The following is a 17,908-nucleotide window of genomic DNA, read 5'->3' on the forward strand; positions in this document are numbered from 1 at the left end:
AATACATCACATCATCCCAAAAGGTTGATTCTGTTCATCTGGACGTAGCATTTTCAATGCAGGTAGTTAAGCAGTAACAAGTAACACTAACATCAATATTCCAGCAGAAAAAAATGACTTCCTGTAATCCAGGAAGATTTAGCCATTGTAGCTAGTGTATCTCCACAATACTGAGACTAAGTGTTGTCTGTTTACATGTGTGCGTGCCTCAGACATCTGGGCGATTGGCTGCATCTTTGCGGAGCTGCTAACATCGGAGCCCATCTTTCACTGTCGCCAGGAAGACATCAAGACCAGTAACCCATTCCATCACGACCAGCTGGACAGGATATTTAGTGTCATGGGTTTCCCTGCAGGTCTGCACACACACACACACACATATACAAGAGATTGTTTAGTTTATCGATAAAAGTGTTAACTTAGTCACGTGCTTGTGTCTTTCACAGATAAAGACTGGGAAGACATCAGGAAGATGCCAGAGTACCCCACACTGCAAAAAGACTTCAGGAGGACGACGTGGGTGGCTGCTCTAATGACCTCTCTATAATCGGGGAGCTTGTAGACTTGTAAATGAAGTATCACATATGCTGTCATTTGTCATCCAACAGGTATGCAAACAGCAGCTTAATCAAATACATGGAGAAGCATAAAGTGAAACCAGACAGCAAGGTGTTCTTGTTGGTAAGTGCACACACACACACATATATCTTAGTTCAGTTACTTTAGAGGTATTATGTCCATTTCCTGGTGACCAAACCTAACTGTAACTGCTAACTAATTAACCATTAAACTCACCTTAAAAGTAATAAACTTTAAAGGGTCATGGACTGGGCTGTTATTCCCCAAATGAGGTGCAGGTGCACACAGTATAACTATGTAAACACGTATACTAATACTATTAATACTTAATAAAATCGTCTTATTTTGAAAAGCCACTAATCAGGAAGCCCTGGCCCCACCTTTTTTTTTTTTTGTATTTTCCTATCGTACACTGATCAGGTGTGTGTGTGTGTGTGTGTGTGTGTGTGTGTGTGTGTGTGTGTGTGTGTGTGTATAGATCTTGTAACCATGTGTATTTTTCTGCCTTCAGCTCCAAAAGCTCCTCACAATGGACCCGACTAAAAGAATCACATCAGAGCAGGCGCTGCAGGACCCGTACTTCCTAGAGGACCCATTACCAACCACTGAGTGAGCCTTAGTAAACTTTTGCAAACTTTAATCAACACAGTGTTTCGTGTTGGTGCTTCAATCACTAATTTCATCTGTTTTCTTCTAGTGTGTTTGCTGGCTGTCAGATCCCCTACCCCAAACGAGAATTTCTTAATGAAGACGAGCCAGAGGAGAAAACAGAAAAGGTAAGTGTTATCCAGTTATCCTGCATGGTTAAAAAAGTACCGTCACATTTTCAGAAACTAAAACATCGATCGGTATTGTGTCAGTTCACTTAACGTCCCATCTTAAGTTAGTTGTCAATGGGGTCTAATGTGGCAGTTTTTGGTGTATTTTATGGGTTAATGCGCAGCTGTCCCACCTCACAAAGTCTTGCATTTATTTTTCAGGCTTTTTCTGTAGAAATTTTGGGGACTGTTAAATTGAGTCTTAATGTACAGCTTTTCACTAGTGGATTGTACTTTTGCTATTCCAAGTGGTAGCTCCAAATGTGTCCAGGCACTTTCCCTTTCAGCCATAAAGAACAGATATTGTTATCTACTGGAGTGATATGAGGTTATAGTACTACTGGTTAGGGCTGCTCAATTAATCGAATTTTAATCACGATTACGATCTGGGCTTTCAACGATCATTAAAAATGACTGAGCCGATTATTAGCCCCTCCCTCATTTATCCGCGACACCTTAAAGGCCAGTCCGTGAAAATATTGTCGGGCATAAACCGGTCCGTGGCGCAAAAAAGGTTGGAGACCGCTGATTAAGAGGACCCGAGGGAAGCTCAGAAAGTTAAGCAGAAGTTATTTGAAGAGGAGAGTGACTGCTGTTGGTTGAAAAGAGAGGTAAAAAAAAAAACTTCAGTGGTGTTGCACACTATTTTATATTATTTTTTAAAGTCATTGTTAACCCTTTAAATCCGGTCAGAGCAGCATGCTCCGTTTTGTGTAACTATTTTTAAATCCCTGTAGAACCTGAACCGCGTAAGCTAGCGCAATAATTTGTTTTGCATATGAAACCGGAGGAGTTGTACTTACATCTTATGCCATCAGCTTGTCCTCGGTCACGGTTTCCTTCCACATAAAGCTTTGCAAAAATTGCATAAAAAGCGCTTGCAGGAACAAAAACATAATATTCCAGAAACATGCTTTGCCGATCCGATCAGCTGTTCATAACACTTCCCACATTGAAAAAGTCGTCAGCGCGAACTGTCACATGTCCGCCATTTCCTGGCCGAAACCGGAAGTGATGTCATTTTCGCGGAAATGTAGTTCTTTACTTGTAGGCCTTAAAAACCTATACTGGTCATGTTTGACTTTTCTGAATAGTTTCTGGGATGCTTAGAACTCAAATTGCACTGCTGGAAATAGTTTATTTTGATGAACATGCTGTTTTCTTTGCAAATTTGCATCATAGGATTGTTTTTTTGTTTTTCCTGCAGTGTATACAAAAATTGGTGTATCTCCAAAATAAAACTATGAAGACACTCAAAATAAATTTCCTGTTGTTGTAAACTATTTTTTGCAACTTTTTTGTATTTAAAGTTTTGAGGGATAAACCTCTTAAATTTCTCCAAGTAGAAATGTATGTAAAAAAACAAAAACGATTTTCAATTTTCTTGTAGTTTATTGCACTTTTTTGCAATTAATGTAGTTACTATGGACTTAATGCATACATATTATTAAAATATGGGCTATAACAGTTGTATAGCAACTTGAAATGCTCCCACAAATGGCACTACAACATGTAAAAAAAATAATATAAGCTCTGGCGGACTTGGTTCTATAGTAGGTCTTAAAGGGTTAAATAAATATCGTCAAATAATCGAGATCTCAATTTCAGTGAAAATAATCGTGATTATCATTTTTGCCATAATCGAGCAGCCCTACTACTGGTCCTTAGAAAGCAGCATCTTAGTTGAGTCAACAGTGTCCCTTGAGTTATTTTTACAGTGTAATAACTCAGCGCAGGCATTTAGCGGCGACTTTGCCAGAGGCAGGGACACACTGTACACGGTGTACAGAAGTGCATGAGGAGGCTGACCGTCCTGGCGCTCTGTGTTTCATTGTTGCTTTGCATGCAGCTTAAAAAGCGCAGCCTTTTTTCAAAGGCGCTAAGATTAAGATAAGATTTTTGTTGTGAAATCTAATGAGAGAGTGAGCACTGAGGCAGAGGCCGATGGCTCCATGTGACCGCTGTTCCTACATCATATTGGTAGCTGCTGGCTGGAAAAGATCTGAGCTTTACACCAGAGAACAGAGTGTTTGAGGAGCTCGGCTTGCACTGTTTTGGTTGGACTTCCTGTCAGCATAAAGTGTGGACATGCACAATCAATAATAGACAACATAAACAAAATAATTTGGCTGCTCCAAATCAGTACAACACCAAAACTGCTGATTGCAGACTGAAGTGAAAGCTGCTGATTTTATGAAATTACATGCAGGATTACGCATCCTGCTGTACATTCATACTAAAATACACTAGCCACTATATCTGCCATTATATCTGCCATTATATTGACTAAATGCAGTTTTTCAGATATTTTTGATCCACCATCTTTCATCCTCGCCTGATGAGGCGTGATCTTGCACGGCGCTCCAGATCGAGGACGACTGAATATTATTTTATATTTCTTCCATTTAAAGAAATCGCACCAACAGTTATCATTGTCTCACCAAGCTCCTTGGTGACAGCCTTGTGCAAGTCTGATATCTTTGCTTTGCTCTTGTTCATGGTGGCAGAGAAGCTGGAATGGAAGACATTGATTCTGTGGACACACGGGGACATGTGCAATGTATGGGAAATCCTGCTGGGTTGTAGGGGATCAAATACTTATTTCACTCAGGGAAATGTAAATGTAATCAGCTTCTAGCTTTTCTGGATTTTTGGTTGATATTCTGTCTCTGTTAAAATGAAATAACCATAAAAATTAGAGACTGTTTGTTTGTTTGTAAGTAAGCAAACTGACAAATTCAGCCCACTGTAAGCGGATCATGGGATGTTTTTCTTTTCTTTTTTCAAAGAAAAGTACTTGTTGCCTTGATTTACCAAGGTTTGTGGCACAGAATTTTCTGCTTGTCTTAATTGTCTTAATAATTAATGAAGCGCCTTGAGGCGACTTATGTTGTGATTTGGCGCTATATAAATAAAATTGAATTGAATTGAATTGTGCTTGATGGTGTTTTAAGGGGTGTCATTTATTTGGATTGAAAGGAGGAAAGATAATTGTGCCGTTGGATGGGTCACAGCTGTGAGTGCAGTGCCAAACTTTGGCTGTGTCCTACAACTCTTCACTGGGTCCCTACTGACTGATTTCATGGTCTTATGCTGTCTCTGGAAAGAAACCTGTGCCTACGCTCATTATTCACTTTCTCACGGTAGCTCATATGCTTGTAATCTGCCGTGTTCTTTGTAGAATGCTGTTCATTGTTGATGTGACTGCCTTCATTTTTGTATACAAACAAGCGGATTGTTAGGGGATCGCCTCAGAACTTTCCACTCCCATCAGCGCATTTTTGCGACTGTGGCATCATGCTAATTTGTCCCACTTAGTAAGTGTGACCCTAAAAGCCCCGTGGTGGCTTGAAGGTCAACACTCTGCACACTGAATTCCTGAATTGTAGCCATAAACTGATAAATTCACAACTGTGTCAAATTTTTACACCAAATTTCAAATTTTGACTAAATTTTAAACCACATAATGCCTCATAATGAGCCAGAACGTAATGAATGTTTGCACCAGAAACTGGCTGCAGATTTCTGTGAACCATATTTAATAATCACCTGAGGAAGGACTGAACTGTTCACACAGGGTGTCTCATTCCCTCAACTCAGCCACGCATCCACATCCAAGGGCCATTTGGGGCATCTCTGGGGTATGGCTACTGGCAGAAACCATAACAATGATTTTGGTCCGTCATTGCAGTCTCGATTTTTGAATTTGAAACCAGACTTAGGGCTTTAGGGCCTGAGCCAGCAGCATAAATGGGCAACAGATTCTCAAAACATGGAAATAGATATGTAATAGCTGCTTTATTAACAATATAGACAGACAGAGAATATGAGCTATCCTTACTGTCTCATCCTCAGATGAGTTAGTATACGTTTCCTTTCTTCCTTTGGCTCATTAGGTTAACATTTCTTGTGGTCTACTTAAGTTTTTTTTAATGCGTCCTTAAAACTCTAAACTCATGTTGTTGAGCTGCATTTCAATCCAGTCATCTGAGTGGGAAAGTGGGTCACAGATGCAGAAAAGAACAACCTACAGCTAAAAATAGAGCGAAATCTTGGTTTCTTGTTTTCAGCAAGAACCCGAGATCATTCCACACACTCTCTGTTAGCCACAGCGTCTCTCTTTCTCCACTCCATAAATCCCGACCCACTTTCAGCTTTGTGTGTCTTTGTGCAGAACCAGACCCAGCAGCACCAGCAGACAACTGGCCAGGCTCAGGCCCAGAACCAGCAGCAGACAACAGCCCAGCAGGCCCCCTCCCAGCAGAGCTCTGCTCAAACCAACGGCACCGCCGGAGCCACGGGGGCCACCACTGCAGCGCTACAGCACGGTCAGGACCAGGGGCCACCCAACAAGAAACCTCGGATCGGACCCTCTGGGGCCTCCTCAGGCACTGGGGTGCTACAGTCAGATTACCAGGTCAGTACAATATTATAGAACAAACACCAACACCAACATTTTCTGGTGAAACTGTTCATTTGTCTGTACTTTAAAACTCTATTAAATGAATGTTAAATGGCCTGTATTTGTCCCTAAGGACCCCAAAGCGCTTTACACATCCAGTCATCCACCCATTCACACACTGGTGATGGCAAGCTACATTGTAGCCACAGCCACCCTGGTGCGCACTGACAGAGGCGAGGCTGCCGAACACTGGCGCCACCGGGCCCTCTGACCACCACCAGTAGGCAATAGGTGAAGTGTCTTGCCCAAGGACACAATGACCGAGACTGTCTGAGCCAGGGCTCAAACCGGCAACCTTCCGATTACAAGGCGAACTCCCAACTCTTGAGCCACGATTGCCTGAGAAATGAGTCCATTATAATCATCTCCTACTCCATACTTACATTCTTGGACTCTATTAGTTGCATGAGAAGCTGTGCATGAGTTCCAAGTTCTCCTTTGTAGTGTTATTCTGGCACAAACATGAGTTTATCATCTGACTGAAACAAGCTGTTTTAGCTGTCTTCCTCGTCCCTTCAAACTAACTGTGTCCTGATTGGAAGGTGAGTGCAGCTTCTGTGCTCATAGTACCTGAACCCTGAAATGATCATAAAAAACTGTCTTAAACCTAGTGTTTAGAGCAGGTTGAAGGCTTGTTTAATATGAACATCCCTCAGTGTAACAGTATATGTGAAGAAAAATATATATAAAAGCATAAAAGGTCGACCACAGCAGGATGTACCATTCCAGCACTGAAAATGAGACACTCCAAACTCCTGTTTGAGTTCAGTTTGATTGCAAGTACGTGCTTTAAGAAACTGACATGATCTTCAGAAGGAAATAAACCTGCGTTAGGCAGTTAGGATAGGGAAATCTAAACGTATTAAGACATGAACCAACATGTTGTTGGGCTGAGAATGCTTACAGGGGGCTGCAGGCTAAAAAATGTATACTCAAACACTCAGATACCAGACAACAACAAGATGTTGTTTAAATGATAAGGACTGTACAGAGCTGATATCAAATCACAATGGAGCCTGTGAGCTTTTGTTTTCTGCTCAGGCGCCTCCTGTATTGCCGGCTCAGCTCTTATCACGAGGCCAAAGAGACAACAGCTCTCGGCCTGTGATGAAGTGAAGCTGGATGCCAAAGTTTGGCATATGACATATTTTGACTTTCAAGGAGAACCCGACTGCTGCAGAAAATAAATGTGATCAGCGACTAATCAGCAACGTATGGGGTTAGCTCAGGTTTGAGCGTTACATGACCGCAGGAGCAGGGAGATCATGTGTCAGTACTTAACAGAGCACGGTGTGATCTAAGTGACCGCTTTGACCTCTCCTGCTTCTGTATCAGCGAGGCACACAAGTATATTGCATACGGAGATATGCCTAGTTGCAAGTGACACAGCTGGTGGCTGTCAGGCCTCAGTTGATGTATAAATAAACTGTCGCAGTGGTCAGACACATCACGAGTGTGGCTATAGCTGCTACTGTCAGTGTCCTACTTTTTCCCTTTATTGATCTCTATCCACATATATTCCACCATGCACCACCCACCGATCATTTCCCTAATCTAGAACAGTGTAGCCAAGAACCCACAACTGTGGTATGGAGGCATGCAAACAGTTGAGGTCTCAGATTCTCAAAGCAATATCCAGATCGTTGAAATTTCAGCACCAAATTCAAATTCAAATTCAAATTTTATTTGTCACGTACACAGTCATACACAGTACGATATGTAGTGAAATGCTTGGACAACTGCTCGTGACCTAAAGAAAACAAAAAAAAGGAAAGGCTATGAATAAGATAGGAAATAAATATGAAAAATTAAAAAGGGTAAATTTAACTAGGAAGGAATAAAATATAAATTAAGGTTAAAAATGAAATAACTGTACAACACAAATTAGAATGAAGGGTAAATTTAACTGGGAAGAATAAGATAAAATATATAAATTAAAGTTGAAAATAAAATAACTGTACAACAAAATACACAATATAGAACTATATAAGAATGTATGAAGAAATCTAAATATAAATAATATATACACAATAACAGCAGCTGTACAAGTATTAACCGGAAATGAAGAATATAGTGACCAGTGTTGTGCAAAAACAAAGTCCAGAAAGTCCAGTGTGTGTGTAAGAACTGTATGTGTGGGTCAGTACTGTGTGGTGGTGTGATTGAGAGACCGTATCGCCTGCGGGAAGAAGCTCCTCCTCAGTCTCTCTGTGTTGGTCTTCAGGGAGCGGAATCGCTTTCCTGACCTCAACAGAGAGAACAGTCTGTTGTTGGGATGGCTGAGGTCCTTCACGATCTTCCTGGCCTTGGTCCAGCACCGCCTGCTGTAGATTGAGTGCAGGTCAGGGAGCTCGGAGCGGATGGTGCGCTCAGCTGACCGCACAACCCTCTGTAGAGCTCGTCTGTCCTGCATGGTGCTGTTCCCGAACCAGGTTAAGATGTTTCCCGCCAGGATGCTCTCTATGGTGCACGAGTAAAAGTTCCTGAGCACCTTGGAGGGCAGTTGGAAGTCTCTCAAGCGTCTAAGGTGGTAGAGACGCTGTCGGGCCTTTTTCACCACGGTGTTGACGTGACAGGACCATGACAGGTCCTGCGTGATGTGAACTCCGAGGTATTTGAAGCTGTCCACTCTCTCCACTGGGCACTCGTTGATGACGGGGGTCTTGTAGTTCCTCTCCTGCTTTGTGCTGAAGTCCACTATCAGCTCCTTTGTCTTACTGACGTTTAGAAGGAGGTTGTTCCTCTGGCACCAGTTCTCCAGATTCCTAATCTCCTTCAGGTAGGCCGTCTCGTTGTTATCAGAGATCAGGCCCACCACAACGGTGTCGTCAGCAAACTTGATGATGGTGGTGGAGCTGGTAGTGGCCACACAGTCATATGTGTACAAAGAGTACAGCAGGGGGCTCAGAACACACCCCTGGGGGGCTCCAGTGCTGAGAGTGGTGGAGGCTGAGACATGTCCGCCCATCCTTACTGCCTGTGGTCTGCCAGTTAGGAAGTTGGAGATCCACTGACACATAGATGAGCTGAGTCCCAGATGCTCCAGCTTGGTGGTGAGTGTGGAGGGAATTATGGTGTTAAATGCAGAGCTGTAGTCTATGAAGAGCATTTTAACATAATTCCCCCTTCTAGTGTCCAAGTGAGTGAGTGATGTGTGGAGGAGATGAGAGATGGCATCGTCTGTGGAACGATTTGGACGGTAAGCGAACTGTAGTGGGTCCAGTGTGTCTGGTAGTGAAGAAATGATGAAGTCTCTGACCAGGCGTTCAAAGCACTTCATCACTACTGAGGTGAGGGCTACAGGGCGATAGTCATTGAGAGAAGCAGGGTGGGGTTTCTTCGGGACAGGAACAATGATGGACTCTTTGAAGCATGTGGGGATCACCGACTGAGATAGAGAGATGTTGAATATCTCAGTGAACACAGGAGCTAGCTGGTATGCGCAGTCTCTTAGGATACGACCTGGGATGCCGTCTGGTCCTGCTGCTTTCCTGGTGTTCACTCTCTTGAAGGCTCTCCTTACTTCATGCTCGGAGATGACGAGCACGTTTCCGGTGCTGGCAGCATCTTCCTGTCTGCAGCCGTTAGCGCCGCTAACACTAGCATTGTTGGAGACCTTAGCTGCAGCCTCGAAGCGAGCATAGAAAGTGTTCAGCTCGTCTGCCAGAGTCACGGCCGCGTTCGTCATACCGGTTGTTGGTGCTTTATAGTCCGTTATTGTCCTTAGTCCCCGCCACAGGCTCCTAGAGTCACTCTGTTGGAGTTGTGACTCTAGTTTCCTCCCGTAGCGCTGCTTCGCCTCTTTCACCGCCCTCCGCACGTTATATGACGCGGCTTTGTACGGGTCCATGTCCCCCGTCATGAGTCCCGTGTTGTAGGCAGCGGTGCGGGATCTCAGAGCGTCGCGGATGGTTTTATCCACCCACGGCTTCTGGTTGGGAAACGTTGTGATAGTCTTTGTCTCCACGGTATCATCCGCTAGTTTCCCGATGAATCCCACAACCGCTTCCGTAAACACGTTGACGTCATCGTCGGAGCTGTTCCTGAACATGCCCCAGTCTGCGTCATCGAGTGCGTCCTGTAACGCGGCCACCGATTGGTCCGTCCAGCGCGCGACCTTCCTCTGAACCGGAACTTCCTGTTTCAGCCTTTGTTTGTATTTTGGGATGAGGAAGATGGCGGCGTGATCAGATTTGCCAAAAGGAGGGCGGGATTGTCCCTTGTAGCCGTCCTTGACCGTAGTGTAGCAGTGGTCCAGTGTCCTTTCACCTCTGGTGGGGCAGGTGATGTGTTGATAAAAGTTCGGCGCTGCGCGTTTGAGGTTGGCGCTATTAAAGTCCCCCGTCACAATAAGCGCAGCGTCCCGGTGTTGTGTCTGGTGCTGTGTGAGTGCCCAGTACTTTTTACAGTCCATGTCTCCAAGCGTGTAAATGAGACTTTTTTTTTTCATTACTAGTGAAATAATCCCAGAGCCACTGAACACACAGGGAAATATCATAATCCCAATTTTTTGAAATCCATGTGGAAAACAGCTTATGAGGAAAGGTTAATTAGCTGCAGACAACTGAATCTGGAAGGAAGTGGCGCTCATTAGCGCAATGTCTGGATGTAGCCTTAAAAACACAATATGTGCCTGCACACCTCCAGAGTCACTGTTTGAATGTTTGCTGATAAGAAGTCTGGTGATTTAGCGACTGCGTCTCCACTTCTCTCTCTCTTTCAGCACTCTGGCTCCCGCCTTGGTTACCAAAGCAATGTCCAAGGTTCCACTCAACCCCAGAGCACCATGGGATACTCATCATCAACCCAGCAGAGCTCCCAGTACTCCCACCAGACCCACCGTTACTGAGGATCCTTGTCACTCCCTAACCAGCAGAGGAGTCAAGCTCCTCCTTGTCTTCAGCCAACCCTCAACAACCTCAGCTCCACGGCTCCCGTGTCCCGGTTGGACCCTTGTCCCTTCATTACATCATTCCAACTCCAGTCATCCTTCTTTTCAAACTGCCCTCACCTTTGACCTTTCGCCCGACAGCCTTCAGCGGCACTGTAACACGAAGGCTGATGAACATAGGAACCAAACGAAATCCAATGAGAAAACAAATTCTGCCTCATCGGCGCGTTGAAACACTTTTAAATCGACTGGGGAAAAAAAAGGTATAAGATAGATGTCAAGGCGTCTCACACACAGACTCAGAACCGTGGCACTTACAAACACAACGTTCCTCACCAGGAAGAATCGCAGCTGTGTTCAAGTATATTATATAGCACCTTTTTCTATTTGAGTTTTTTTTCTCCTGCTCGTTTGCTAGACTTTTCAAGTTTAACTTGATAGTTGATGTCATTATAAATATTGTTACATACAGAAGCGATCAGATGTGAGGCAACTTAAAAGGAAAAGCCCTTTACTGTCATCTCTAGTGTATTATTATCACGGATAATCAAATGACGATAAGCTAAAGTTTGAGCTAAACCCAACCTTTTAAGAAAAAAGTTTCTACAAATAAAAAAACTCAGCTTTTAAGCTGATGTCATTGCAGGGAAATATAAAAACAATTAACTTAAATCTTGATATTATAGGGTTTCTATATTTAGAAGTGTTTATCTAGATTTGGATTTGGAATGTAAGAAAAGCAGTTGTCTTTTTACAGCTTCTGTATAATGTGATCACGCCATCACTTTTAGAAGTAAGAACCATTTAACAGCTGAGCTTTGCTTTCTGTGATGGCAGCGTCTTCGGGAGGTTTTGACACCTCTTGTTGGTGGCCGGCAGCTCCGGAGTGCGTTCTTGTTCGCTGGTTTTCACTTTGCTGTGACACCTGTGTTATTTTGGACCCTTGAAACATTTAAGGTTTCTGACGATGCGCATAATCGTACAGGGCAGCTAAACAGTACGCTTCCCCCCCCTCCGACATATGCTTCTTGAGACTGTTACTGCCTGATGTCAGATTGTTTTTTTTAAGGTTTTATTGTTATCTCTGTTGTCCCGTGGGCGTGTATGAGCGTGTGCACGTGTGTGTGTACAGTATGTTTTTTATGCATGTTGTTTATCCTTTTACTTACTAGAACTGCACTGACCACTGAACCGATCTGCAAAGAGCTGGAACAAATGTGAGGCTCGCCCTCTTCCACTTCACCCTTGCGGTGCCACACTGAGTAGGCAGGTAGAGACTGGGGTACATTCAAAGACAATGGGTGCTTTCTTTAGTACATGCATGGAGGTATGAGCAACTTATTTACATTTTTATATCCAGTGTATACAACCCGTTGTATGTCTGAGTTTATTTTGAATTAATGAATCAACTTGTGAGAAAAGTGAAATGAAGGACATTTAATAAGTGCTACAATTGAAGAAGCTGTGAGGGAAACACTCTAGTTTCTCGCTGAGACTTAAATGACCAGGTTGATATGCCCACTCCCACCCTCTGTGTTCTGACTAGTAGTTCTCTAGTAGGAACACAGTGTTGAATATAGTATATATGTCAATTAAATAAGTTTTGTAGTGCATAACACTCCCAGGGTTGCCGTACTCCTGTTCCTTGTGCAGGAATTGCCTTTTTTTTTTAATATCGTTATAAACAAGGGACAGCAAAACTGTTGGGTCAAATATGAATGTCAATCTCAATGGAGCCTGTGTCTGTACTGAGACACCCTCCAGTCATTTGGCACCCCTTCACCCAAGTTCTGACTGGTGTTTTTGACAACGCTTTTCATCCTAGTCAAATCAATGTATGTTGCTCTGTGCAACCTGAGTCTATCATGTGGGTGGTACCAAGCCAAGTTGTGAGACATGAATGCCTGTCAGTGCTAGAAATTCAGCAAAATTGTTCTTCCGAAATGTAGAAAGTGAAAAAGTCACAATAAATGTCACAATAAATGTATTACATTGTTAGTAGCGCAACCTGCCAACTACTATTATTACCACTATATTACTATTATAATCAATATAATTCTCAACATTGCCTGTATCTTTAGTGTGGAGTCATTCCTGGTAGCTAATTAGCTTAGCCTAGCATAAATCCTGGAAACACTAAAGGAGCTAGCATGGGGCTATTAGAGGATAACAGCTTTTCTTAAGCTCATGGGTTTTGTTTTGTTTTTAAAGCTAATGATGTTATATGTGGACATTTTAATACGTTTACTATTTATTTTTTTTAAACTACTTCTCAGAACAACTTATCTGTATGACACTTTAAACTTCAGTGTTTTGTGTAGGTCAAACTAGTGATGTATAACATGCTAACTTATGAGCTAAAATGTGCTTGTAGCCTGTAATAAATAAATAAATAAATAAATACAATAATACTAATAACAAAAATAAAATAAAAAAAGATCCAGGCTAGTTGTTTCCCCCTATTTCCAGTCTTTATGCTAAGCTAAACTGATGGGCTGCTAGTAACATTTTTAAATTTTGCTGCAGACATGAGTGTGATATCAGTGTTTTTATCTAACTCTTGGTAATGAGCAAAACATAATGGTTGCATTACCACAAATCTGTTTTTCTTCCTTAAGCACAAAGTCTTCTTTTTCAAGTAATACTTCATTACATTTCAGAAGATCATATTGATCATATCTTTTTTTTTTTTTAAACACAAACCAATTTGTCTTCAGTATTTTTGAAAATCGGATTTTTTTTATATGGGGATTTTCCTTTTCAGAATTTCTTTCAGGTGTTTACAGAAAAGTTATTAGGGATGTGTTCACATACAAAATTGTCTTTGCGGCTGTTTTTCACTGTTAGAAGTGGCAATGCGCAGCATGGACTAGTTAAAATTATTATGCAGATTATTATCTGCACCACAATATATTGTTAAAAAAGAAAAAAAAGAAAAAAGAAAAAAATGCTACCTACACAGTATGTAACACTATGAACTAGTTCATACGGTATGTTTACCTTTGATACTTACAGTAAACTTTGCTAAAAGCATTTCTAGTATTAATTTTACGGGTTATAATACTAACAGTACAACAGTAAGAGCAAGTCTTCTCTTTTCATATCCTCCTGACAACTTGCTCCATCATGAATGACCACCCTGCATGCTGTGTTAAAGAATGCACCCAGTTATTTGACTAACTGCATTTGCCCCCATACAGAGGAAAAGAGACATTGTATTTATTGCATGTGTGACCTGCAGTTTGATTAGGAAACACTGACACCTTGTGGCTGGAAAGAGAACTGGACCTCTGTCCTTATCAAAGCTGTAATAATACAAATAGATAATGGTGTTAGGGATTTTTTTTTATTAATCAGAACATGCAAGATATGTGTGTATAATGAAAATAATTGTATTTCTGTGTCCAGTTATGGTTCACTGATGCTTAAAAGTACCCACCCGCGTTACATTAGTAACATCATTAGAATTTTACCACTGAATAGAACTTTTTTAAGGCTTTATGTTTCATGCATTGATACTAATCGCAGATAGGTGGGTAGTCTCAGTTCTGCTTATTTTGTTCTGCTAAATTATGCTTATTTAAAGCAAAGTGCATCTGGATGGATCTTGTAACAAGATTCATGTCAAATTTTGACCTAAAATATGTTTGAAATCATGTTTTAAAAAAATATTGTTGATTCTTAAACAAGAGAAAGTCCTTTCTAGTGTTGTAGGTTTGTCACAGTTTTAGTCAGAATTGTCCACAATGTGAAAAAAGTGTGAAAATTTACATACTGCTGGATTTTTCATTGAAAACAGGACATACATAATCTGAGTGTGTGGTTGTTTCTGTAAATGGTCACCATCTACATTTTTAGTGCATACATTGTCTGATGAGATGAGATATGGATACTGTTTAAAATCAAACCTTTTTCAAAATTCAAAGATATAATGTCAGTTAATGTCCCACAGGTCTTTGATAACCCGTATAGAGTTACAGAGCTTAGAGTTAGAGGTTTTATGGACTGTTGCCCATTTGGCACAATATCTTTGGTTTCTGAAGAATATGAGCATGCTAAATAGACCAAAATCCATAAAACAGCTGGATTAACCTAACCCTACCCCTAACCAGAAAGACCCAGGTTAATTTTTTTCAATTAAAAAATATAGTAATTAGATTCAGATAACTTTGTTTATTATAGTATTTAGTTTTATTTTATTTATTTAGTTTATTCTAAACTGCATTTATTAAAATTATGTAAACGTGTGGAAAAACTGCAAATTTAGTTTGTGGGTTTTTTTCCCCACAGCTATTTTTAAAAACAAGCTGCTCAGAGCATGTGTGTCCTGTTTCTAAAGCCCATAGAAAAATCTCCCAGTTATGCCTTTTTTTTCCTTCATGTTAAGCGATTCTGAACTGTTCAGTGTTTGCGTGACACAAAGGCAGGATCCTTTATGTTTTAAACTCATTTAAAGCTGCAGTAATTGATATTTTTGGTCTCTTGGGGCAGGAGGACATAAAGCAACATGTAACACCTCCCTATGAATCTTTCAAGAAATTTGGAAGGTGATTAGATGAGCAAAATGTCTTTCACCTTCCAAACCATGTCTGCGGAGAGTGTCGTAGCTGAAAAACCATAACAAACAGCAGTCTGAGGAGCTTGGAAAGCTAGCAGTCAGTCAGCATGTCAATGGTTACACCTTCCTGTTGCCAGGCTAGTATGAAAAATGTGCACATAAAAGGCACACTGGCATTAGTGTTGCTGAGTTGCTTTTGCTGCATGTTAAAAAATGGACATGTTGCCATTCCTTGGTAACTAACATGGAGAAAAACATGCAAGCAGCCTTTTTTTTTTTTTTTAAAATGAAAATAAACCAAAACAGTTCAAAGGTCTTTGAGTATTCCATAAAACTGTTTATAATTCTTTCTGGATCCATCACTTTGTGGCCCCTTTAATGGGAAGCATGGTCATTGAAGCTTTTGCTTATGTAAAAATCTTGATTATTGCAGCTTTAAAGAGAAACTTAAAGGAATGCACCTGTATCTAAAATGTCCAGATGAAGTAGCTTTTTGCACTCCGTGTCTTTAGTTCATCTTTACTTCTACTGTTTTCTGACAGACTGGCAGACAGATCCACTGGTTGGGGGGGAGGTCAGTGGCACACAGTAGGGATCTAAACCAGCAGTTATTCAAAGGTTTTGGCCTCCCTTTACTGTGCGTATTTGAAGTTGAAGTGAGTAGCAGTGAGGATATGTTGAGACTCTTTGTTGTACATTTCTCTCTCCACACAAACGAGGTGTCACAAGTATTACTAATGAGCACGAGGCTCCAGCAAAAGACAAACTCCTATGCAAAGAAATCCCAGACTAAAGCTTTTACCTGTTTCTAAGTTTTGCAGTTGACAGGTTTTATTATATTTTATTGGGTGATGTGTATTCCTTTCTTGTGAAATACTGAGTACAGTAGACCAAGACAGCTCTCATTTATGTCCTTTCCCCCCCCCACAGCATTTTAAAATGTACTCTAAAAGAATTATTGTAAAGAAATGCATATATATATGAATAGTATACAATCATATTTATTTTTTCCATACATGTATTAATAATACCCATGTTTGAACTTTCCTCTGCCTTAACTATAGTAGCTATAGAAAGGGACCTCTGTCAGACAGACCTGCCTTCGCTAGACCATAGTTCTCCTGCTCCTGGTTGTTTCCTCTTCATAAATAAGCTCACGTGGAATGAACGTCTAGTTACTGAATGTGTTCACACCACCTCACTGTACAGTAGAATGAAGGTGACGCCGACGCCTGTGATCGCTCACTGGCTTCTGTTCCACAGTGTTGCTGTCCTTACTTACAGGAATGATAACTAACGGTCCACGTTTTAGTTTGAGTGGATGGTGCCTTTTTTTTCTTTTTTAAATTTCATCAGCTAAACTTGTCATGGGGTTTTAATTTTGTATTTTCACACTTCCTCTGTCAGTCTTTTATTTTTCTTGTTACTATGTAGCATATTGTTAGCAGCTAAGTATCTATTTGATTTGACTGCAAAGAATCCTGATGCAGGATTGGCTGTTGTTTTCTCTGCTCATAGATATCGTCCTCACACATTATTGAAGCGTAGTTATGTTTTGAAATGCTGTACATAAAAAACATTTTAAGGACTTCTCATTGAGATATAGTAATTGTCTTCTAATGCACTGTCGTTGCTAAAATATCTAGTGGTAAATAAAAAATATGGTATTTAATGTTTTTTAATGTCTCGCTTTAGACGCTAAACTTCTGGCAGTGCTATGAAAGTTAGAAGGTAGGTGTGTGCGTGTATGCGTGTGTGTGTGTGTGTGTGTGTGTGTGTGGAAGGACACTTACTTGTACAGCGCTTTTATAAAATCTAGTGCACCTCTAGGCTGCCCGTCCTCTCACATCGCCTCTTTTTTGATAGTATTGCATGTGCCTGTCTTTTTCCAATGGAGAACATAAGCACTTACTGTCGCTCTCGCAACACTTTGTACAGGCGGACAGACGCTCCATCTGCAGAGTTGAAAGAAGTGATGCCATTTGCCTTTAAAAAAAAAAAAAAAGAAAAAGAAATTGGCGTAAAAATCACAAAATGTTTTCACTGACCCTCTGTCCCATTGTGGGGGAAGGGGGGGGATTAGAGAGGAAGCAGAAAAGTAACTGTTATTTAAAAACCTTTTTTGTAATTACCATCTGCAAATTTTGACTAAAGCTTTCAATAAAAATCACCTTTTTTTTCAAGAGGCTTTTCTTTTCCCAGGCCGCCATTGTAAATAAGAATGTGCTTATAATTACTTGCCTGGTTAAGTTAAGGTGACACTGACTTGCTGCGCCACCTTGTGGTACAAATTGGTATTGCAAGGAAGTACGGCACGGTCCTAGTTTAACTTCATTTGTTATCTCTTTAACACATTGCATAGATGTTTCCATGGCAGCTGTTTCTTCACATCCTGTTGAAAGCTTTAGTTCATTTTTGAAGGTTTATAGTGTTTTTGAAAACGGGTATTTACAAAAAGTACCTTTTCACCCCCCCCCCCGAGCCACATGAGAGTAATGCTTTGCAGGTTGGGGTGTCTGTCCATTTTTGACATTCTATCTGTATTACGTGAGTGCGTGTGAGCGTGAGTTTGAAATATACATATGGCCTAAATGGTATTG

The 17,908-nt window shown here is 41.2% G+C and overlaps 1 protein-coding gene across 1 annotated transcript in view; it reads left to right on the forward strand.

Annotated features, from left to right (window-relative positions):
* Window positions 1–17,692, forward strand: part of cdk19 (cyclin-dependent kinase 19) — a 75,820-nt gene extending 58,128 nt beyond the window's left edge. The window contains exons 7-13 of the mRNA XM_040028010.1: window positions 213–356; window positions 447–516; window positions 609–681; window positions 1,091–1,188; window positions 1,277–1,355; window positions 5,572–5,814; window positions 10,583–17,692. Of these exons, the coding sequence (XP_039883944.1) occupies window positions 213–356; window positions 447–516; window positions 609–681; window positions 1,091–1,188; window positions 1,277–1,355; window positions 5,572–5,814; window positions 10,583–10,708 (833 nt within the window). The 3' untranslated portion in view covers window positions 10,709–17,692. The remainder of the gene's footprint in view (window positions 1–212; window positions 357–446; window positions 517–608; window positions 682–1,090; window positions 1,189–1,276; window positions 1,356–5,571; window positions 5,815–10,582) is intronic.
* The last annotated feature ends 216 nt before the right edge of the window (window positions 17,693–17,908 follow it).

This window comes from Simochromis diagramma, unplaced genomic scaffold, assembly GCF_900408965.1.
Source record: "Simochromis diagramma unplaced genomic scaffold, fSimDia1.1 OVJJ01000746.1, whole genome shotgun sequence".
In the NCBI taxonomy this organism is placed as follows: Eukaryota; Metazoa; Chordata; class Actinopteri; order Cichliformes; family Cichlidae; genus Simochromis; species Simochromis diagramma.